General features: G+C 40.7%; 1 protein-coding gene across 1 annotated transcript in view; it reads left to right on the forward strand.

Annotated features, from left to right (window-relative positions):
• The window catches only part of LOC134869081 (1-phosphatidylinositol 4,5-bisphosphate phosphodiesterase gamma-1-like), a 43,680-nt gene that overhangs the window by 4,229 nt on the left and 14,398 nt on the right, over window positions 1–25,053 (forward strand). Inside the window, 15 exon segments of the mRNA XM_063890497.1 lie at window positions 7,025–7,174; window positions 8,234–8,327; window positions 9,849–9,896; window positions 11,430–11,514; window positions 11,595–11,675; window positions 12,757–12,791; window positions 13,526–13,598; window positions 13,683–13,778; window positions 13,857–13,975; window positions 14,544–14,629; window positions 14,780–14,900; window positions 15,177–15,345; window positions 16,291–16,410; window positions 16,491–16,598; window positions 16,679–16,863. Of these exon segments, the coding sequence (XP_063746567.1) occupies window positions 7,025–7,174; window positions 8,234–8,327; window positions 9,849–9,896; window positions 11,430–11,514; window positions 11,595–11,675; window positions 12,757–12,791; window positions 13,526–13,598; window positions 13,683–13,778; window positions 13,857–13,975; window positions 14,544–14,629; window positions 14,780–14,900; window positions 15,177–15,345; window positions 16,291–16,410; window positions 16,491–16,598; window positions 16,679–16,863 (1,570 nt within the window).

Raw genomic sequence — 25,053 nt, forward strand, 5'->3', positions numbered from 1 at the left:
GTTTTTTTCCTGAGATGAGCGCCTTGGCAAACAGCGGGGGTATTAAATTCTTAGGCACAGGAAGCATGGGGTTATCAGGGAGTGTCTCGCTTCCCGTCTCAGATTGAAGGACTGGCTTGCTGCGGGAAAACAAAAGGTCCAGCATCTTCTGCAGGAAGCAGGGACACGGACGGCGCTGGTTGGTGATTTGCACCATTAGAGATTAATTGAAGTGTGATTTTGCTAAAGGTTGCAAACTGAAATGGTCCTTTTCAAAGACTAAAGCACATAAACCTCCTTTAGATTCAGCTTCTTTTAGCTCTGTGAAGCTATAGAGCAACTTTGTAGTTGACAAAAATCAATGGTAGGGCTGTTCCAAGCTCAAATTCATTTAGTTGTTATACTAAAAAGGCAACAACTGTCCGTTGTGCTTCCAGCTGTTTAATTTTGAACAGCTCATTCATTATTTAATCTTTTCCCATGTTTAAATGAAAGTTCAACCTAAGGATAAGTGGGTAAAACCCTCTGCCATGCTCTAAGCCAGGGGTGTCCAAACTATGGCCCGGGGGCCAAATACGGCCCGTGGTCCCTTTGAATCAGCCCTCAGCCAATTTAAAAGGTGTAATGGAGTATGGCCCACACATGAAACTTGTGCTTGTCTTATATTCTACTTCTTAAATATAAATGTAAACATATATTACACAGTACTCATGTGTTAAATAAACGTCAAATAAATGAAATTAAGAAAAAGCCCAATAACTTATTTACATAACAAGCTTGAAATGTACCCTTCATATTTCCCCTTATTATAAGCAATCTGAGGTTTCTGCTTCAAGGAATGAGCTCCCAACAGAATAAATGAAACTCTATGGAGAGTTGGGATGTAGGCTGTTTTTTTCTCGAAACATTTTCAAACATCAAGTATAATTTACCTTCATTTGATTGATTTTGCTAACTTATAACTTAACCTATGAGGCAGTATACCTCATCTCTACTGTAGTGAGTGGCCCAGCCCTTCGTATGTTTTTCTGTATGCTGCCCTCAGTGGAAAAAGTCTGGACACCCCTGCTCTAAACTGACCCCCTTTAAATTTGTTAGCAACATTTTTTCAACACTTCTATATCGGCCTCCCATACATCCATTTGTTTATCCATTTTATAACCAGCCCTTTGCCTATTTTTCATTCTCTCCTTGTTTGCTTCCCTGCGATTTATAATTTCCCAAGTATACTTCTGCCATCTGTTAGGGAGTGATGTCACCAGCTGTATCAGGAACAGTTTGTTTCGGTGAAAAGGCTCTGCAATTATCCACGGCTGGTGGTTTCAGGTCAGCCGTTGCACACAGCCCGTGGTGCATTCAGGGAACTTTCAACCACTGAGAGAAAGAGAGTCGGTGAGTTTACGAGCTTCTCTAAAGAGGACTTTTTCTACAAGACTGACAGTATCTTATCCTCTGATGTGTCTCCAGTTGGCCCACTGTTAGACGACCGCCCCCTCCATCATAGTTTATATCGGACTGTTTCTTTAAAGCAGTTGTGTGTGTCTCTCTATCACAACCATGTTTATAGCCTGGACCAGGAGTAAAGGCCAAAGTGGGAGGAATGGTGTTTGTGTGTACTTTCCCTATCAGTGTCTGTGTGTTCAGGAGTGAGGCAGGCAGGTTGTGTTTCCAAGGTCCACACTAAATAGGAGGAAGTAATAAAGGGAAAGACCTGAGGTAAACAAATACCGGGCTTCTGGGGTATTTTTATATTACTCTGGATGGAAAATGGGTTGCCTGGGACTGTGAAACACTTTTTACTCACATATCTTGCTAGTATCAATGTGATCGTCCAACCTTGGTTTCAGTAAAAACACTTAAAGCTTTTTAGATTTCTTTCTCTCCACTTTTTGCCTTTGAAAACACAGCAAAAAAGAAGAACAATGGGTTCAGTTAACAATGAAAAACAACTGTGTGCTGAGTTTCCTTTTGTCAGGCTACAGAATGATAACTTGGACCATGAATAATTCATTTTTAAGTTGAATAAACAAGAATCAGAGTAAGTGTCTCATGTTGATAGCTTGAAATAATATGATCTACAGTTGTCATTGTTAATCAGGATGGATGGAGTTTGGTCCAGATGCCCTGCAGCTTTCTCTGTAAAGGTTTAACGGTTTATCACTCCTATGACGGCAGGCTTTTCTGATCACAGAATAAGAACGATTTATTGTATAGTTTTCTTATGTCAGCAAAATCGCTGAAAACTGTCTGACTTGCTCTCTACAAGTGAAGACGTAACTCTTTAAAAACACCACACAAATATATATATATATATATATATATATATATATATATATATATATATATACAAGGCACAATATTTCCCAAAAACAGCTGGACACTCTGGTGTTTTATGAAATATCAGGATGTTACCAAAATGAGAGGAAATAGGGAATTTCTTAGGGACTATTTTCAGTGGCGGACGAATCCACATTTGGTGCTTTAGTGGTTATTTGAGGTGTGTCTGGGAATGAGTCAATATAAACTACAGTGTGTGTGTGTGTGTGTGTGTGTGTGTGTGTGTGTGTGTGTGTGTGTGTGTGTGTGTGTGTGTGTGTGTGTGTGTGTGTGTGTGTGTGTGTGTGTGTGTGTGTGTGTGTGTGTGTGTGTGTGTGTGTGTGTGTGTGTGTGTGTGTGTGTGTGCGTGCGTGCATGCATGTCTTTTTTTTTCAGTTTTCATGGTAATAAAGCAGTGCAACGGTGTGGCTTATTGATGGATTTGAATAGTTTTGGACAACAATGGAGCTCTACGGTACCGGAAAAGGAGAAATATCAGACTTTAACCATACTCACCATGCTTTTAAGTACATACATAAGTTGTAGGTTTTATTGTTTTTCTTGAAAGATAAGAAGAATATAGAAAATCATGATATATAAGTATTTCAATTCCTGGGAAAGGTTTGGGAAATTGTTGCAAAGCGTTCCTTTAAAAGCGTTTGATCAGAGGGGGTCATATTCAGGTTAAAACTTTAGTTCTTCTGCTGCTTCCATCTCTGAACCATCTTCACACTAAATTACGGACACATTTCCATCTGAGAATAATGGAGTGCTCTCTTAATCTCATGCCAAACCTGCTCTCTGTCATCTCCACATGCAGGAGGCTCAGATAGGAACCAGATTTCCCCTCTTGATGTATATTCTACATTATCTACAACCTGCTGAGCACGGCTTGTTATGACCGGTTTTGAATATTCAGTCCGCTGTGTCCCCCTGCTGTCTACCTATTGTGCAGATCCCTTTAGCACAGAAGGACGTTTTGATATGGAAAAGTCTTTCCTCTCCACTTTATTCCTGTTCACTTGGCAGAAGGAGTAACACTCAGTTGTGTGTACGTTACAGTGGGCCTGTGTATTCTGTGCGCATGCCGGAGCATCTATGAGTGTATGTTTTATGTGTGTTTGCACAAGACATCTGCTAAGTCAATAAGTCGGGGTTTTCTTTGTGGGTGTGTCGACTGCTGCAAGTGTCCAAGGAGAGTGCAGAGTTTACTTCAGACTCTGTGGTCAGGCGCCTCGCTCCTCTCCACTGTTAACCCTTCTGCTGCAACATGCACCTTCACTAACTGTTCATTTATGTAGGGATGACTTACAGATAAGTAGACAAAAAGAAAAGGCAGTGTTTCCGAAATTGTTCAGGACAAGAATTGTATTCTGAAAGAAAGAAAAGAAAGATGGACCTTTATTGTTCCCCCTAGGGGGAAATTCAGTTTCCCAGTCTGTTTTTTGTACACGCACATGCTTTTTGTTACATACACATACAGTCAGTTATATTCATGCACACACGCACATGCATTTTTGTTGTAAAGATACAAGTACAAAAGTGTGTATATGCATACGTGCACATGCAAGGAGAGGTTCCAGAGTGGAGAGAAAGCCAGGGAGCAGTTAGGTATTTGGTTCCGTTGCCCTAGGGCACCTCGGCAGTGGCCCAGGAGGTGAACAGGCTCTTCTCCAGTACCAGTCCACACTCAATATTTCTTTGGTCCTACTGGGACATGAACCGGCGACCCTTCGGTCCAAACTCCATGCCCCTACAGACCACAGCCGCCCCCTTTTCTGCCATTTCTGCACAGATACCCCTCAAATATACTTTATCTTTACTTTAATCATCCTTTAATTGATACCATTCACTTTCCTTCCCACAAATAGAAAGCTTAGGGGGCAACTAACTCAAATAAAGACATTTGTTTGATAAAATGTGAAAAATAAAGTGCATCCATCATCTCTTTCTTGTTTTTTAAGTGAATGTCCACATGTAGGATCCTGTCACACTTAACTATATTGTATATTTACAAATATATTGTATTTATTTTAGATACCAGTGCAGAATTAGCAGGCAACCAAATTCCAAACCCAGTCATACCGACAAACTAGGGCCGGGGGTGTAAGAGAAAAAACTCATATCACAGTATTTTTCCAAATGATAACTCATATCACAGTATTTATTTATTATTCAATGATCCGGCCGATTGTTGAACCTCAGATTGAACAGGAACAATGCGGTTTTCGCCCTGGTCGTGGAACGACGGACCAGCTTTTCACTCTCGCAAGGATCCTGGAGGGGGCCTGGGAGTCCGGTCTACATGTGCTTTGTGGATTTGGAGAAGGCATATGACCCAGGGAGATACTGTAGGAGGTGCTGCGGGAGTATGGGGTGAGGGGGTCTCTACTCAGGGCCATCCAATCTCTGTACTCCAAAAGCGAGCGCTATGTCCGGGTCCTCTGCAGCACGTCGGACCGATTTCCGGTGAGGGTTGGCCTCCGCCAGGGCTGTGCTTTGTCACCAATCTGTTTGTGATATTCATGGACAGGACTTCGAGGCGTAGTCGTGGGGGAGGGGGTCTGCAGTTCGGTGGGCTAAGGATTGCACCTCTGCTTTTTGCAGATGATGTGGTCCTAATGGCTTCATCGGTCTGTGACCTTCAGCACTCACTGGATCGGTTCGCGGCCGAGTGTGAAGCGGCTGGGATGAGGATCAGCACCTCCAAATCTGAGGCCATGGTTCCTAGCAGGAAACCGATGGACTGTCCACTCCAGGTAGGGAATGAAGCCTTACCCCAAGTGAAGGAGTTCAAGTATCTCGGGGTCTTGTTCTCGAGTGAGGGAACAGTGGAGCGTGAGATGGGCCGGAGAATCGGAGCAGCGGGAGCAGTACTGCAGTCGCTTTACCGCACTGTTGTGACGAAAAGAGAGCTGAGCCAGAAGGCAAAGATCTCTGTCTACTGGGCCATCTTCGTTCCTACCCTCACCTATGGTCATGAAGGATGGGTCATGACCGAAAGAACGAGATCGCGGATACAAGCGGCCGAAATGGGATTTCTCCGCAGGGTGACTGGTATCTCCCTTAGGGATAAGGTGAGAAGTTCAGTCATCCGGGAGGGACTCGGAGTAGAACCGCTGCTCCTTCGCGTTGAAAGGAGCCAGTTGAGGTGGTTCGGGCACCTAGTGAGGATGCCACCTGGGCGCCTCCCTAGGGAGGTGTTCTAGGCACGTCCAGCTGGGAAGAGACCGAGGGGTAGACCTAGGACCAGGTGGAGGGATTATATCTCTTCGCTGGCCTGGGAGCACCTTGGAATCCCCAGTCAGAGCTGGTTGATGTGGCCAGGGAAAGGAAAGTTTGGGGCTCTCTGCTGGAGTTAGTTACCTCCGCGACCCTGACAGAAAAGCGGGAGAAGATGGATGGATGGATTGGAAATGTATTTAGATTTATACGTTTTGGCCCCACAAAAAAAAAGCCTGATCAGTGGTGGCCCTCATGAGTGTTATGTGGTGAAGGAATCCGAATGCATGAAACACCTGCTAAATGTAAATGATGTTATTGTGCTAGCTTTGCGTACCACATAAGAACCATTTCTATTTGAATCCAAAAAACCTCCAAACGACAGACACAGCTCTTCCTCAGCATAAGCTCTTCTTGTGTGTCATATGTATCTCCATCTCCAGTCTCATTTTCTTCAGTATCCATCTTTAGATTCAGCTTCACATATTACTACGCTACTCATTGCCATTATACCTCAGCATGCATTTCAGCAGCACCCTTCTCCACTTTTTCAGCGGAATTGCAGTACATGAAAAATCCCATATTTCATAAAAAGAAAATCATGTCATATGGTATAAAGTTCACGGTATCCGGTATAAAACAGTATTCCGCCAAGCACTACGACTAACATCCTTAAAAAGGGTAAAATGACTTATAATTTAAACAGCCTTTATACAAAGGTGTGAATATATCTTGATGGTCTAGATAAACTAAATTGCAAACTGTCTTTCTGAAAAAAACACACTTCAGCCATCTTTGAACACTAAACTTGCATCCAAAATGACTATCCATTTACTGTATAGTGTACTAAATGTTCTATATTTAGTGTTATTTGGGTGCTTTGCTGCTAACAATCCCACAGTGCAATTTGCTAAAATGTATGGATGCTAAACGGATCCTTAAACGACTATAGCTGTCAGTGACAGCGTGAAATAATTATTATTACGTGTCCCAACAACAAAAAAAATGTCTTACATAATCTAATCTTTAGATGCACAGAAGGATATTTGAGAATTCTGTTTTATATTTTAAACAACTGTCAGTAAAACACTTCATCATTAATCTCAGAGCAGACTGAGGAGCTTGAGAGACATTTTAAGGATTTCACTTCCATCTTTAGGGGTCAAATCCAGCTGTCTATTTTGATACTGAAAGTTACTCCATCTAGGTTTTAAAGGGACTTTGAGCTATAAAGTTTAGGGATTTGTTGACCCAAAAATATGTGAAAAAAGTTGTTGTTGGTCATCTACGCTGCTAAAAGCCTTCTCAGAATTTGGGAGCATCCTGCCACCAACAGCTGACATGTTTGTGTGTTTGTTGGCTCACACAAAGTACATTTGTTGAGTCCTCCGGCAGCAGATTTTTGTGTGTCTGGCAGGGAAATGAACAACGTGCTAAACTGTGATTTATGGGTGTGCATATTTGTGTTCATGCAACACTATCCTTCCTTCCTTCCTCCCTCCTCCAGTCGACATACGAGAGATCCGGGAGCTGCGGCTGGGGAAGGGCTCCCGCGATTTCGAGCGCTACCCGGAGGAGGCCCGCAAACTGGACGCCGCCCACTGCTTCATCGTGCTCTACGGCCTCGAGTTTCGCCTCAGGACGCTCAGTGTGGCCGGTCAGTGTGTGTGTTATGATGATTCCCAATGTGTTGCTCACAGTCGTTTCTGTTAAAGGTCACACACTGCCTCACATATTTTATGTGTAGACCTTGTCTGCTCAATATAATCCGTCTTGGTCAAACAAAATAGTTTTTATGTGATCATAGCATCTTTCAAGTTACCAGGTTTCATATATGAGTCATTTACAGCACAAATATAACGATTCATGCTCCGCAAACCCAGATTACTTTCAAAATATTTCAAAGTCTCTTACAGACAATTCCTTGTTTACATACAGAATGTTCTTTAAACTACATTAAACATCCCCAGTTGATTTCTTACATTAAAGCAGTTTTTTTTTCTGCTTTGCTAATTTTCTGAGATGTAATGTTTTAATAGGCAAATGAGGTATTATCTAATGCTTACTTTTGCTGAGTTTACAAGACGCAAATCCAAAAATGAAGTAAGATAAACATATAAATGTGTATTTTACATGTTTTCTTCCCACTAGTCTAAAAAGAGACATGTTGTGGAAGCAAGATAACCCAAAGTCTTGAATGCATGAAGAGAAAGGAAAATATTCCTGTCATGTTTCACATTAAAGGAAATAGTTTTTTAAATGTCATTAAAATACTCCATGTTAGCAGATCTGATTATTCACGTTGATTTCAGTGAACCATGTAAAATAAAAGCTGAAAGTCAGCACTTTAATCTGATAGTCAATGTTTCATACAAACTCCATAGAGAAGAGTCTTAAAAACGTCTCTATGTAATGTCCTTAGAAATGTTGTCAGCAAAAATAAATAAAACATAAAGAGCTGACAAGCTGAACAATATATGATTGGATAAATAAAGTTTTAACAGGGTGATTGACGGTTCCAATTCCCATACAAGAAGAGCATTTTGAAAAATAGTTACAACAACTAAAAAGAAATAGACTAAACTAGAAAAAAGGTTTTCCCTTTGAATACGATTTAAACATTGATTTTAGCTGTTAGCTCCCTAAACTTGACTCTGGCATTCGAAGAATTACAAGTTGACACTACTGTATCCCAATTTTTTATGTCTCTCTGCAGCCTTCAGTGAGGAGGAGGTCAACATGTGGATCACTGGCCTCAACTGGCTGATGATGGACACCCAGAGAGCGCCCGCACCGCAGCAGATAGACAGGTGTGTCTCCATGTGGGAAACTGTTCCATGTCTTCTTGACTTGAGAAATACTCCAGTTAATATACTTTCTGTCGGGAATGAAATACTCACCTCATTAAAAGTAATCCTGAATACTTTGCAACTTTCTTCCAATACCAAATCAACTAGCTGATTTATTTACCTAGTAATCAACACGAAACAAACACAAGACACAGCGGTTAAATAATCAAGACCATCATTTAGGAGTGTTTAAATAAATCCTTATTTGTGATTAGCTTTATGGACCAAGTCATAGATATGCATCCCTGAACTACTCATTTGTGACTATATTTTCTATGACATGTTCCTGTGTGATGAAATGATATCTGGTTGTATCAAAAGAAGTAGCGACCTGCACGGGAAAGGGAGGTGCGGGATGGAGGAGAGCACAAATATTTGTTTTGGCCTGAAAATATTTACTCAAGATGAATGTGCGGAGGTGGGTTTGGCTGCTGTGGTGCGCACAGGAGGACAGAGGGAGGCTGTCCACATAATGTGAGCCGTACATGTTTGAAGATGGTCAGAGGAAAGGAAATGGCTAATTTTGTCTTTTTTATGACTGTTGTGTCAACTGTAGACTCATCATCTTTCAAATACAGTATGGAAATGTTGCTACAAAGTGAAACTGATATGTGAATTATCCTCACTTGGGCGAATCTAATCGTATCAAAAAGTGAAACATTGCAAGACTTAAAGGGGTCCAATTAAGCTTTTGGGGCTTCTTCCTTTCTTGTCGTGTGTTATATAATGTTTTGTAAATGTAAAGGCTAAAATCCCACAGTTCCCTCTAGAGGGAGGTTTTCTCCCACACAGTGCCTGAAACACCTCAATTGGACTCCTTTGTTTACTTCTGTAACATAATGACATCAACTTGTGACACTTGTGCTTTTATGGGTCAGCGCTCCAACACAGTGAACGTGATAATGAGAAAAATAAAGAGCTTTTTGACCATTAAATCAGTAGAGGAAAAAATACAAATAAGAACCTATTAATAGGAGCCTAATAGGGCCTCTTTGAATTAGGCCTGAGTAACATGAGTTCCTGTTTGTGTTTTTATCATGTTCTGTTGCTTTTACCTCTTAGCATATTTAACAAATTGTACGTTGTCCTTGGGTGTCATGAAATGCGCCTGAAATCAAATGTTTTATTATGATTATTATTATAATTATTATTATATAACAGTGTTTTTTTCGCTACCAATGAGGAACCACTTTGTCAGTTAGACTCACATTTTTCCACCCACTCAGAACATTTGCTGTATTGGCGCTAAAACTGTAAAACAAATAGATTCTAAAAGTTGTTCTTTTTTGTGCTAACAAATTTGCCGAGTAAGTCGTTGATTTCTTCGAAAAGAAAGGTTTTTATTTGACCAATGCTGTCCAGCATTACAGCTGTAAGCGATCACTGGTATTTTCTTCAAGAAAGGTCTGTCTTTTCAATATTTAATGTCAATAAAAATCGCTCAGTCAGTCTCTTGTTTTCTCTCCACCCCTCCCCCTGTAGGTGGCTGAGGAAGCAGTTTGAAGCCATGGACAGGAGCCACGAGGGCAGGTGGGTGATTCTCCACAAACATGCAACACCCAATCAGAGCCTGTGATAGATACTTATTGGCCTATCACATTGGTGAAACCAGATCCAGATGTCATCAAAGAGCACTGTTGGGGGTCTGATCTGACCTTGTGCTCCACACCCTGAAATTCAAATATCACACACCCTTTCTCTGTCTATGTCCGTCTCGTGCTCACATTAATATGTCCAGGCTTCTGTTTGGGTGGAAGCGGCTCCAGGACAAACTGCCTGCCACTGGCTGATAAGGAGCAGGAAGTGATGCGATGGGCTGGGAGAGGGCAACTTCCTGTCTCCTGTGAAAATAGTAACAGTAGCCAGACAGAGGGAAGCGGGCGGATCAGACCTGGCAGTGAGGCCGGTCATTGACCCCAAAGGATCCTCTTGGTGCACTGAGCTGGATTCTTCTTCTCTTTCTACCTGCCTCCCTTGCTTCCTTCCTCATTCTGTTACTGACACTTACATGTGTTTTATTAATCAGTGAAAGTGGTTATCCATGTGGTGTTTCTCCTAGAAAAATAAAGGATGTGGAGGCAAAGACAGACACTCAGAATTTGAAACTGCAACAACTTTTAGGCATATAATCTCTTTTGTTACTTCTTATTTTATTATTTATCAAACAATGTCCCCACATTTACTGGCTGTTCTCAAGATACTCATTATATCTGTAGATGGTGTTTGCACAGAATTCATGAAAGTGTAAATGTCAGGACAGCTGGGGCTTCAGAGCAGCTTTTTAACGTGTCTTTTGAGAGATTATAGTATTTTGTCAACAACTATGACGCACAACACACATTTGAACATGTGTCATACATATAATTATGACAGTTAAAGCTTTCCCCTTAGCTGAGAGAGTTACTTAAAGATGTTGCACAGTATCCATTAAAAGTTGTTCCTTATTAAGAAAAGTGTTAGGACATTTGCTGCGTTGAAAGAGAAAATAAATCCCTAATTACAGGAATGTAGTGTCAGAGATATCTTAAGTAGTTTTCCTTACTTTGCTAACATATTTGAGGGGAGCACATGATCAATCCCCCCTGCAGTCAGCATGCCATTGTGTCCCTGGGCAAAACACTTCACCCCAAGTTGCTCCCCTGGGGATTGTCCACAGTAATGAGTGTATGTAAGTCGCTTTGGATAAAAGCGTCCAACAAGTTATTTGCAATGTAGTGTAGAAGTGTAAGACCAAGATAAGAAGACAACCTTAAGCTAAGGGTTTAAGAGAACCTCAAGGAGTAGACTTAAAAAGAGTTTTGTTTGATTGATTTTACTTCAGAGGAACCTTATCAGACTTAGTTGTTTTTAGTGCAACCTGCCCTTGACATTGACAGCAGTTCTTCAAACCATATTGCGCCACCTCCTGGTGACAACACATACAGCATCACTGGGAGTTTTATGAGTTGTGCTCCAAAAGATGCAATGACGTTATAGTTTGGTTTTACGATTACTCTTGTCTTCAGTTTGGATAAACAGTCCTGGATTTTCTAATCTATATTTCTTATCTTGTTTCTGTTTCAGTATCACAGTGAAGGATGTGAAAGTGCTGCTGCCTCAAATCAACTACAGAGTCCCCAACACGCGATTTCTCAAAGATAAACTGCAGGTCAGACCCTCTGCCTCTTTGAATGTGCTCTCCTAGATGATAAGATGTCACATAAACTCTTGTCCTCCCTCTTTACGCAGGAAGTGGAGGCCAGGAACGACCTGTCCTACCCCAACTTCTCCCAGCTCTACAGGACGCTCATGTTCGACGCACAGAAGAGCGTGAGTGTCACTTTTGGGTTTGCACAGATACACACTTACACTGTAGTACAAGACGTACTCAAATCCTTTACTTAAAATAAAAGTGTTGCAGTGGTAGAACCCGTACACACTTACGTTTGTGCTGAAGATAAACAAATGCTTAATTTATATTTTCTATGTACTTTTCTAGGCACCCCATGTTTGCCATAAGGCATGCAAAACAAATTGCGGAATCAAAAAAGAGTTTGAGAGTGAAACAGAGCAGGAATGACAGTGAAATTCAATCTGCAAAAAAAGATGCGTTATCAAGCAGAAAGAATGTAACTGAAGACTTGATGTTCTCTGCTGGATGTATGCAACTCAAATGGTTGGCTGTGTCCTGCTTATTACTTTAACAGATGTACTTTGCTCAGGATATACACTCATATTTTGACATAGAGTATAGGTAAAGCACAACCAAGAAACAAGAACAAACAAAAAAAAGCTAATAAAAGACATAAATAAAAATAAGGCTGATTACAAAGCACTGAATTATACAGTTCATAGGGAAGGATGATTTCCTAAATATACATTTATACACAATTACTTGTAAACATAAACATATTTACATGTGCAGCCATATCAGCATAACTGAATTCAGTCAGCATGCACTGGAAAAATGAAATGCATGCTCAGTGCTTTAGCCCCAATAATAATAATAATAATAATAATAATATTAATAATAATAATAATATTAATATTAATAATAATAATAATATTAATAATAAAGAGAGATTTAGATGTGCTTGATTGCAATACCACCAAAATGACCCTTTTATTAATAAATAATGATGAAAAATAATCCCTAGATTTGAGATGCAGGTTTTTTAACTCAGCTCTATATATCTAACAACAGGAATATTTTAGGATCTTGTAAATTATGCATTTTGAATCTGCAACACCCAGCCAGTAACATGTGTAAAAATCTAAAGTTTATGTGCAGCTCTTCAGTTCTGTATTTGAGTATTTCTGCACTCGACCCACACCTCGTTCACTGACTGGTAATGCTTCACCTGGCTCCCTCACACCTGTCTGTCACCTGTCCCTCCCCTTTTTTCCTCAGATTATTGAGCAGCTGGAGCTCTCCTTCCCACTGCGGTGAGTCCCTCCGCCTCCGCCTCCACCTGCACCTGCTCCACCTCTCATTTCCTCAGTGTCCACCCCCTCGTCTTCACCTCCCCCACTCCTTCTATCAGTCCAGTCTGACACACACTAAATATATAAATGTACTAAAGAAAGAAAACGCTACATTTTTAGAGGATGTCTTCAGTGCTTCATTGAGCGGGAAAGCTAAGTTTGTTTTTCTTCATCCAGAACTTTATATCTGACATAAAAGATACATAGTTAGTGGTAAACAAGTAGTTCAGGCAAGAAGTAGTTTTAATGGGTTACCAGGGATTGTTCTCTACATGTTGTTTAGAAACAGAACATCCTTGTTCTCTTTGCTTTTATTGCAAACTAGCTATGTTTCTTATAGCGAAAATGGCCTCCCAGATAAAGAGTTAATAGGAAATTATGGAAGAGGAGGCATTTAGCTGCATTAGCTTGTTACTAGCTTTTTTTGCTGGAAAATAAAACTTTCCCATGTGTTTTTTCCATTTAATGGAACTTGAATGTTTTTCTGTTCGCTCTATGGCTGTTAAACGTTAACACGTATGGAACATTACCTTTAAATTTGGCCTAATTAGAACTGGGTCAGGTAGAGTTATAGGAGCAGTTGCCAGATAGCCATTTGTACATAATGCATCAAGCCCCCTCTCTCATTTAGTTGAACTTTTGTTGAACTTTTATTAATTTGCTATCCAAAATTTTAAAAACCGTTGTGTTTGTAGGAACGTTGACAGACCGGAGCTTTGTCAGATCTCCCTCTACGACTTCCAGAAGTTCTTACAGATGGATCAGAAGGTACTGAGCAGATTCATCACTAGTCACAGTAAAATGTTTATTTAAAACTGCTCTATACTCACTTCTGTATCCGGCTCCTCTCAGGAGTCCTGGGCCTCGGATCTGTGTCGTGTCAGAGAGTTCCTCACGGGGTACATGAGGGGCAGGTCGCAGCCGGAGCCCATGCTACAGCTTGATGATGTGAGACAAAGAAAGAAAAACCTGAAAAATCTGTGCAGAGTTATTTCTGCTTCACAGCCTGGTGCTTTATGTTTTTAGTTCCTGACGTTCCTGTTCTCTAAAGAGAATTCTGTGTGTGACCCTCAACTGTCCCCTGTCATTGCTGATGACATGAAAAGGCCGCTCTCTCAGTACTGGATCTCCTCTTCTCACAACACGTGCGTCCCAACATTTGTGTCTTAAGAACAGCTGTTGCTTAGAAAGGTTCTAATGTTGATTTGAAGACTCAACCTTGTCTTATTTAGAGTCATATGAAAGGATAGAGCTCAATTTTATATCTGTTGGTTCAATGTTTGCATATAGCTTAGCCTAGCATAGGTATATTTTTTGCCTTGTTCATCACAGCATGTGGACATTAGCTCAAACTGTGACCTGACTACAAGTTGTATGTGTGTTTAAGACAGCTAGATACAAGTATGACATGCTTTAAACAGCAGTTAAACTCAAAATCCCAGCTTATATTTGTTGAAGGTATTGACTTAATTTACTAAGTGTAAAATACAATATCTAAATCAATTTTAGCTTACATTTTTTAAATGATGGTTATTTTCTGGTTCTGACTATGAAATGTGTGTAATTGTTAATGCCTTTAAACAGGGTTTTTTACTGAATAATAAAGATGGAATAACTGACATCTGTATTAATCAATGGTGCAAACTATGATTAGTTGCATCCCTTAAATTAAGGAAAAGTTCTGAACTTGTTTCTACGTTCCTGCCCTCTCAGCTACCTGACGGGTGATCAGTTTTCCAGTGAATCGTCTCTGGAAGCTTACGCCCGCTGCCTCAGGATGGGCTGCCGCTGCATTGAACGTGAGAGTCCCCAACATTCGATTCTAAATAAAAAAACGAATGAATCAGGATTAGAAATATGTTGTTGATCCTCGGGGGGGGGGGGGATTGGGTTATTATCTGTTTATAGAACAACATGTTTGTAAATAAATCTGTGTTTTGTGCTCTCAGTGGACTGCTGGGATGGACCCGACGACCTGCCAATCATCTACCACGGCCACACACTAACCTCCAAGATCAAGTTCCTGGATGTGCTGCACACTATCAAAGAGCACGCCTTTGTTACGTCTGAGTACGTTTGGAGATGGTTTTCATAGTTTTAATAAATGCTAACCAAGTTATTTAAGTCACACCTGATTGGGTGAGAATACCAAAAGAATAGTTTGGGTTGTTGAAGTAGGGGTAGTATGAGGTACTCAGTATGTAGCGAGTATATTATCCGGAGAAGGTGGGGAAACAGACAGGACTAATATCACAAAAGCTAAGCAATGTACTGTGAGATTTGCAACGGGAGCAAACAACATGGTCATTCAGTCCTATTTAGATCAAACATTCAAACTTTGTGCAGGTATCCTGTGGTCTTGTCCATCGAGGACCACTGCAGCGTGGTGCAGCAGAGGAACATGGCCACACACTTTAAGAAGGTGTTCGGAGATCTGCTGCTCACCAAGCCCGTAGACAACAACGCAGAGGAGCTCCCCTCCCCCTACCAGCTCCGCCGGAAGATCCTCATCAAGGTACGCTTACAGACACACACCTCTTTCTTTGGTTAAGGGTTTCAGGATTGTTGCACCACTGACCAAAGGCAGCATCGCTGAGGGGGACCACCGGGCTAGACAAAGGTAGAGGAGGGGAAGGCTCAAGCCCTATTATGCTTTTTGGGGTTTTTACTTTCCTGTAGTGTGTTATATAGGTTTCTATGCATGTAAATGGTCTGTAAATGTAACGTATCGATAAAAGAGCAATGAATTTTACAGATAAATGATCAATAATTGAAAACATCTGAGCAATTGAAAAAAGGAAAAGCTAGCGGCAAATTAAAACAGTTCCCTTATGGCTCGTCACAGATCTGATATAACCTTTTTCGTTATACATTTGATTACATAAAAACAAATTGGAATGTCAAACTTCAGTCTGCTTTGTCACTGTTTGTAGTTACCCTGTTGCGCCCTCTTCTTCTTCAATGGTTTTCCAAACGGAGAAATGGAACCACCTGCTGCTTATCTCGATTAGAACTCCTAATAGATTGCATTAAATGAGTGGGTGGGAACAAGGAGACATTGTGTCTGCATTTAACACATCTTTGTACTGGGAGCAGTGAACAGTTACAGGGCCTGGGGGTCAAGTACCTTTCTCAAAGGCACCTCGGTAGTATCCATGAGGTTGGACAGCTCTGTACTTGGTCCATCTGAGAGTTTAAAAGATATCCCTTCGGTTCTCATTTCCTTATGAACAAAAACATGAAACATCTTACCCAAACCTCAGAGCAGAAGAAAGAAACCTACTATCAGGATTTGTTGTGAAAAATTGTTGTACACTGATAAAAATCCATTGGTCTTGAGCAAGATCTCAGACCTCCATAAATAATAACATGTTGTCTCAAATCCCAAAACACAGTGCCTGCATGCAGAAAAAGGCTCCCACATTCCTCAGTGTGTTTATGTTCCTCCCCTCTACCACAGCACAAGAAACTGGTGGAAGGCACGCTGTATGAAGAGGTGAGTTCAGCCAGCTACTCTGAAAACGACATCAGCAACTCTCTGAAGAACGGCATCCTCTACCTGGAAGACCCCATCGACCACGTGAGTGTGTCCGTCTGCATCACACACTCAGTCAGTGTGTTGGGGAGTGTTACTCATATGGGTTTGTGTGTGATTCACAGACATGGACTCCGCACTATTTTGTCCTGACCAGTAATAAGATTTACTACTCAGAGGAGACGTCTCACTATCAGACAACCGATGAAGAGGATGACGACGAGGCGAAAGAGGTAGGGAGATAATTATTAAAAATAAATAAGATATAATAAGTATTGATCAGGTGAAGACGATGCTCCCTCCCCTCGGTCAGGAGTGTAACAACAACGAGCAGCACTGTGCGGAGCGCTGGTTCCACGGGAAGCTGGGTGGAGGTCGTGACGGGCGACAGGTGGCTGAGAAGCTCCTGCAGGAGTACTGCGAGGGCGGGGCCAAGGACGGCACCTTCCTGGTGCGGGAGAGTGAGACGTTCGTGGGAGACTACACTCTGTCGTTCTGGTCAGTTACACTTAAATAACACACGACGCACTCAAACTGATCTCAGCTTCTTTTGGTTTTGGAGGAAGAAAGAAAGAGAGAAATAGGACTAAGAGAAAAGATAACAGGAACATAGAAACACATTGATAAGAATGTGATGGGGGAGTCTAGCAAGAAAAATTTTAAGATACGGGTGCACAATTAGAAAAAAATAGAATAATTGCGGGTTTTTTATGATTTTGCATTTGCGATATAATTTCCAATTGGGAATCTTTTTTTTTTATGTTACTTAAATTATCAGAGAAAACATAAAAATGAACTTTTTTTTTACCAAACAAGGATATATTATCAAGTAAAGCCACATCATTTTCATTAATTGTGCAGCTGTAATTTCAGCATTTGTTTTACATTTTATTCTTATTAAGGTCAATCTTCAAAAAGTGAACCGCACATGAAATACAATTTCAAAAAATTGCAAAAATACACATTTGATATATAAAATGTTTTATATTTTTTCATAAAGAAAATCAAAAGTACAACATATATTATAGGCATCTTTACACCTAAAAGTTTTGGAAAATATATATATTTTACATGAAAAACTAAAATCAACAAATCAGGAAATGACTTAAATTATAGTAAATGGAATAAACCACTAAATAAGATAGATCAAATGCCACCCACAAAATAAAAAGTGTTTGATTAAATAGTATATTTAAGTTGAATTTACTTTCTTTTTTTAAAAAACTTTTAAAAAAACTTTTTTTGAACTTTTTATTTATTTACGTGTACAAGAAACATGAGGTCATCATGGGTGATACAGTTAAAATCAAAATATTCTTTTACACAGTCATGCATAGATACACATACATCATAGCCAAATGTCACACTATTCAAGGTGCATACACGATCCATTTTTCCCAGCGTTCCATACAATTCTCCAACTGAAGTCTTAAAACAAAGGTAAGTCTCTCCATACAGCACATTTCTTGAATGATCCCATGCCACTGGTTCAATGTTGGAGGACTGGTTGCAACCACCTTCTGGTTATGGCTTTCCTACCACTTGCCAGAAGAATCTTCAACAGTTACCTGTCCTTACGCAGGACTGTTTCCGGGATTTTACCGAGATATAAAATAACAAAAGAAAAATCTAAATCTACCCCCATTATTTTATTTATCTCGGTTGACACCTCCCTCCAAAATGACTGGATTTTCGGACAGGCCCAAAAAACATGAAAGTGGTTAGCCATAGGTAGGGATGCTCCGATCAATCGGCCGCAGATCGTTATCGGCCGATATTGATCCTAAACAGGTTGATCGGTGTGCTCTCAAAGTGCAGATCAGAAAAGCCGATCGCAAATATATATATATATATATATATATATATTTTTTTTTTACCGGAGACATTCTGCGCGTGACGTATATTATATGAGACTGTTTTGTTTCCCGCATTCCAGCGCGTGGCTAATTAACCTGCGACTGTTTATCCGCTCTCATGAATGAGGCTGGCACAGGCAGCATGAGTTCTCCGGTCTGGAATTTTTTCACAGTTTCCGAAAAAGATGTAAAACTCGCTGTTTGCAAGATATGCAACGCCGAAATACCAAGAGGTGGTCAACAACAACGACAATTTAATACAACTAACCTCATCCGACATTTGAGAACGCGCCACATAACAGAATACGGCGAGTATGAGGAACAAGCCCGGACAAAAAAAAAGACGGCCGCCGTCACTCAGCCCACTGTCAGTGAAACGTTTAGACGTCTGGAGCCTTACAGCAGGGACAGTAAAAGGTGGAGGGATATTACAACAAAGCTCATGGAATTTATTGGACTTGACGAGCAGCCTCTTTCTGTGGTGGAAGACACGGGGTTCCGCCGGTTGATATCATTCCTGGAGCCACGCTATGCCCCCCCTGGACGTAAATACCTGACGGATGTATGTCTCCCTCATCTTTACGAGACCGTTTACACACACATCGACAGACTTTTGAAAGACAATGTCAAATCAGTCAGTTTTACAACTGATATTTGGACGTCGAGTGCATGTCCTATGTCGATGTTAAGTTTAACAGCGCATTTCATCGACCCGAACTTTCAGCGACACAACCTCGTACTGCACTGCCAAGAATTCACGGGGTCTCACACAGCCGAAGCTTTAGCAGGAGTCTTCGGGCGTATGTTTGAGTCCTGGAGCATCCCAAGAGAGAAAGTCTGTGCTGTTTTAAGGGACAACGCACGGAACATGGAAAAAGCCATGAGAGACGCAGCTTTGCCCAGCTTACCATGTATGGCACATACGCTACAGCTTGTTGTCTCTGAGGGAGTACTGTCACAGCGAAGTATTTCGGATATTATCAGTTCAGGGAGACGCATCGTCGGGCATTTTAAACATTCCCAGTTAGCGTACTCCCGTCTTCATGATATTCAGAAGCAACTCGGCCAGACAACCAAAAGACTTCAACAGGATGTCCCAACAAGATGGAACAGCAGCTTGTACATGCTCCAGAGTCTCTTGGAACAGAAACTGTCTCTTTCTGCCTATGCCGCTGATTATGAATTGCCGTGTTCATTCACTAGTAACCAGTGGAAACTAATCGATAATATGACATCCCTCCTCGCCCCATTCGAGGAGCTCACGCAACAGATCAGCTCATCATCTGCAACAGCTGCTGACGTTATTCCGTCCATTAAAGCCCTCACACGTCTCCTGGAAAAAACAGCTGATTCTGACCACGGAGTGAAAACTTCAAAAACAACATTGCTGGAAGCAGTCCGAAGACGATTTGCTGACATTGGATCTGAAAACCTCTATGTAGTTGCAACCATTATGGATCCAAGGTGAGACAAACTTATTTTACTTAGCCTAAATAATCTAAATTCATTACAGTCTCACAGAGGTTACATTAAATGAGATGGTTCATGTTTAGCATCTGTAGGGTTCCCAGGGGAATATGTGTGATTGATCTCATGGTTAAAGATAAATAAATCAATGTACACACTGCCACTCTTCTACATTTTGTCTGTTGTTACTTGCCATGTGGCAGTTCAGATGTGCAGTTCTAAGTGTTTAGCAATGAAGATCTGTGTAGCCTACAGAACATGCAATTAATTTCAGATTTTTTTTTCTCAATTTAAAGATACAAAGACCGATACTTCCCTGACCATCTCAAGCCACACCTGCGTGATGTGCTTCGGGATGTTGTGGCTGCCCTTCCAGGCCACAGCACTGAACAACCCATCAGCTTGGAGGCGTGTGGGTCTAAGTCACCACAAAAAAAGAAATCAGCTGCCAGCTCTCTACAAGCTATGTTTGCAGAGCTAGTAGATGAAAATGAGGAACTGAGAGCTGAGGAGTCTCCACTCACCTCACAGATAAACCTCTACCTCTCTGAGCCCCTGACACCATATAGTGGACAGCCACTTGCTTACTGGCAGGCTAATAAGGAGCGGTTCCCCGCACTTGCAGAAGTGGCACGAGCCTACTTGTGCACACCGTGCACCAGTGTGGATTCCGAAAGACTATTCAGCACCGCAGCACATGTTGTGGATGAGAAAAGGAATAGGTTAACCTCCAAAAATGCAGAGATGCTCATATTTATCAAGAAAAACTTGCCATTTATGCTTGAGAATTAAGTAAGATAGGCTCACCTTAAAAAGAAAATATGGTAGCCTAAGCAGTACCCTGGAGTCTGTTTTTCTCAGTTTTGGTCTTTGACTTTTGTTGGCATAACTTGGGAAGGCTGTTATTTTGTTTCATCTATTGGAATACATTTGGTTTTTTGTTCCATTAATGGAACTTGCTTATTGCCTCATAGTTAAGGTTTGTTTGTTTGTGCTAAGGTTATCTAGACTGTGAACTACTCTCGTGTAGAGAATAATGAGAAATATTATTATTTTTCCCATCAAATGGACATCAATTGTGTTTCCTTATGGTCAATTTTATTTATTTTTATTTATTTTAATCTATTGCTCTTGACAGGGCAGGGTTTAAAGGTACTTTATTTGTCACATATACAGCTAGTACAGTTTACACAAATAAAAAGTTGATTGTGGTACATAAAGATCTTGATTGTGTTTATTATTTATTTTAGTACAAATGGTTTTACCACTTTAAGTGGTGCACAAGGCTACATTGTAAATACAGGACATTGAGGATTATTATTATTATTCTCCCATCTATTCTGTGATCGGTGATCGGTATCGGTATCGGCAGATATATGATTCCTGTGATCGGTGATCGGATCGCCCCCCAAAAATGCTGATCGGAGCATCCCTAGCCATAGGGGTACCACAGTGTCTCCAGCAGAAGCCTCGGCTCTGCGTGCCTGTTTGTAGTGCTGTTAATTTAGGAGTTATGAAAAATCTCACTACATTCTTCCAGCAGAACTCTTAAAGATCTTGAATTTGCAGTGGTCGCCTGTGTCTCACATATTTCTATCCAGGTCTCTTCTGATATTTGTGTTTCTGACTCCTTCTCCCATTTTTGTTTAATGTATATTGTAGAGTGATTTTTAGAGGCTTGTATACTTTCGTATATTCTTGAGACCAACTTTTTATTATCTTTCTTTTTATATGCCTCCTGAAATATAGAAATTAAATTGTATTCCTTCCCCTCCTTGATTTGTAATTTTTATTATAATAGTCTCTGACCTGCAGGTATCTGTGGAAGTCCTGCTTCTCCAGTCCAAATGTGGCTGAAATTAACTCATAACTCTGAAATGTACTGTTTGAGATGAGGGAACAAAAAGAAGTGATACCCCTCCTAACCCACTGTTTAAAACCCCCGTACAATCTAGCAGGTTCAAATTCTGGATCATATGCTATCCAATTCAAGACTCTAACCTGTTTCTCTATTCTTAACTTCCTCAAAACCTTAAACGATAGCTTAAGAGTGAAAACAGTCCATTGATTCAAGCTGTTATAATGTATTTCAGCTTGGTTTTTGTTTCCTATTATAGATTGTATTGGAATTTTTAACTGAGTAGTTTCTAGGCACTTCCATTTAGATTCATAATTTGGAGAGCACCAGTATACTAAGGGTTTAAATTGTGCAGCATAATAATAATAATCCTGTAAACATGGTAGAGCTCTTCCTCCCTTCTCTTTTTTCAGCTGCCGAGTCTTGAACTGAACCCTAGGTCGTCTACTGTTCCAAATGAACCTTGAGATCCAGGCATTCCACTCATCAAATTGTTTAAAGGCAAAGACTGGAAGAGATAAAGAAGCCGTGGCAACACATTCATTTGAATGATTTCTACTCTATTACTCATATCCAGTGGGAGGAGGGTCCATCTAGAAACATCAGATTTGATGTCTTTATTAATGGGGCCGTAGTTGTTTTCAAAAAGTTTTGACATATCTTTAGTAATGTTTATTCCTAAATATTTTATTTTGGGCGAGTCCCATTTAAAATGATATTTCCTTTTAGTATCTGGGTGGGGACTATAGTTAAATGTGAGGGTTTGGGTTTTTTGGATATTAAGCTTGTATCCAGAATATAGATTATATTTTTTTAGTAGGGACATCAGTTTGGGGATGCTTGAGTCTGGGCTTGTAATAAAAAGCAGAACATCATCCGCAAACAAGTCTTATGTTCTTCTCCTCTACTCATAGTCCCCTTTATCTCAGAGTCCTCTCTAATTGCTTGAGCGAGGGGTTCAATAAATAATGCGAATAGGGTCGGACTCGGGACAGCCTTGGCGTGTCCCTCTTTCCAAATGAATAGTTTGTGACAGGTGTCCATTAACCCTGATCCTGGCTGTTGGAAAGAAGTATAACGCTCTAATACATTTAATAAAACCATCTTTGAAGCCGAATCTTGCAAGTACCCTGTATAAATATTCCCAACCCACCGAATCAAATGCCTTTTCGGCATTTAGGCTGATTAACATTGCACTGATACTTTCTGAGGTAATATGACTCACCACCTGTAGTGTTCTCCTTAAATTATCCTGTGTCTGTCTGTTTAATACAAAGCCTGTTTGGTCTAAATCTACCAGCTCTGGGACAATGGATTCCAGTCTCTTAGATAGAATTGAAGAAAATCATTTATAGTCTACATTCAAGACTGATATTGGTCTGTATGAGCTGCATTCCTTTTGATCTTTTCCTTCTTTCGGGATGATAGAGATAACTGCTTCCTTCCATGATGGGGGGTTTCCCCTGTTCTCAGTGTATGGTTGAAACAATTAAGCAGGACAGGTATTATCTGTATTGTCTGTCAGTTCAGTTCTTCTGCTGTTATTTATCTCAGCCATAATTTCCTTATTTTGTTGTTCTCCTATAGATGGTAAATCCAGTGAACTTAGAAAAGTCTCTATTGTTGTAGTATCTGCCATGGCTGGTAGGGTATATAGTTCCTTATAATATAGTTCAAAGGCATGTTGAATGTCCTCTGATTCAATGCAAACCTTTTGTGTCTTGGGGTTTCTAATCTTATAAATCATATTTTTCTCACGTTGTTTTCGAATCCTCCAAGAAAGTAGTTTCATTGCCCTATGCCCCGTCTCATAATACTTTTGTTTGGTAAAAGTTGTTTTTCAATTTCTTCATCATATATACCATTTATATCCTGTTTAATTTTGTTTATTTTAGTTAATATCTGAGGATCTCTTTGTTCCATGTGTCTAGTTTCTAATGACTTCATTTCCTCTTGTAGTTCAACAAGTTGTCTCTGTTTTTCCTTTTTACAAAAGGCTGTGAGGGCAATAATTTTGCCTCGAACAACTGCCTTTGCTGCATCCCATAAAGTATTTGGAGACACCTCTCCGTAATCATTATTTTAAAAATATGTTTCGAATTCCTGTTGAATCTGTTTCTTACTGAAGTGTGATTCAGAGCAGAATAAAAGTGAAAGAGTACAAGAGGAAGAGGATGGTGATACAATCACTGGCATACGATATGGCACACTGTTTAAATGTGACCTGGTAACTGACATTGAATCGGAAGTAACCTTTGGTCCGGGTTGTCGTGAAATTGAAACTGACGCTGACAATGACACAGAACCATTTGATTTTGGGTTAAGCCCCAACACCAACTGCAGCCACAGCCACTCATAACCTCGGATGTTTCCTCGTCATTGCATTCTGCCTCCTCACTTCAGCAAGTCATGGATGGACCCACCACCTGAGCAACTGCTCTCCACATCAACAGTATCCAATGATGCATCTCCAGCACAACTACCTGGCTCCACATCACAGGCCAGTCTCGCCAAAATAATAACCATACACCATAGTAATTGCCTAAATGAGTTGATTAAGGAGTTCATGGATCCTACTTTGCTCACACGCCCATTAATTATGAGAAGAATACTTCCAGATAACAGTGTAGAAAAGGGGATTGGCGAAGGTGTTGTCAGAGATATTTACTGTTCTTTTTGGCAAGAATTTTATGATCGCTGTACTGTTGGAACAGCAGTCAAAGTTCCATTCATTAGGCATGACTTTAGCTGTGAAACCTGGAAGGCCATTGCCAGAATTTTGCTTTCAGGTTTACAAACATGTCAGTATTTGCCGATAAAATTAGCTCTTCCTCTGATGGAGGACCTCTTTCATGGATCTGTGTGCAGCAACCTCCTAGAAAGCTTCCTTCAGTATGTGAGTATTCAGGACCAGGACATTCTCAAAAAGGCGCTTGAGGATTTCTCATCAGTGGATCCCAGCGAGCTCATGGAAGTCCTTGAGAACTACGAGTGCCGAAAGATGATCAAAGCGGAAACGCTTCCACAGATCCTGAAGGAGATTGCACATAAAGAACTAGTACAAAAACATAGGTATGTAATTGATTGTTGGAAGCAGGTGATGTATGGAAAGGTCAACATTGCTCATGATGACCTACTGGCACGCTATCAGGCACTCAGACCCAATCCAAGACGAGTTCAAGGTCTACTTGACTTCCAAGAGGTCATGACCTCAAAACAGCGAGAGGTGGAAAACCACTTGAGAAGATATCTTAGAGAGTTAGACGAGGACCATCTCGGAAAATTCCTGCGTTTCACAACTGGTAGTGATATAATCACTTGTACCAAAATCCAGGTTGTCTTTACAAAAATGTCAGACTTCTCCAGGAGGCCTATTGGCCACACGTGGATTTGTCCTGGAGGTGTCAGATAGTTACGATAACTTCCCAGATTTTAGATCAGAATTCAGTGCTGTTTTGGACAGCAACATCTGGGTTATGGACATTGTCTAGGCTTCTGATGTTTTGC

The sequence above is a fragment of the Eleginops maclovinus genome, chromosome 9 (assembly GCF_036324505.1).
Source record: "Eleginops maclovinus isolate JMC-PN-2008 ecotype Puerto Natales chromosome 9, JC_Emac_rtc_rv5, whole genome shotgun sequence".
Classification (NCBI taxonomy): domain Eukaryota; kingdom Metazoa; phylum Chordata; class Actinopteri; order Perciformes; family Eleginopidae; genus Eleginops; species Eleginops maclovinus.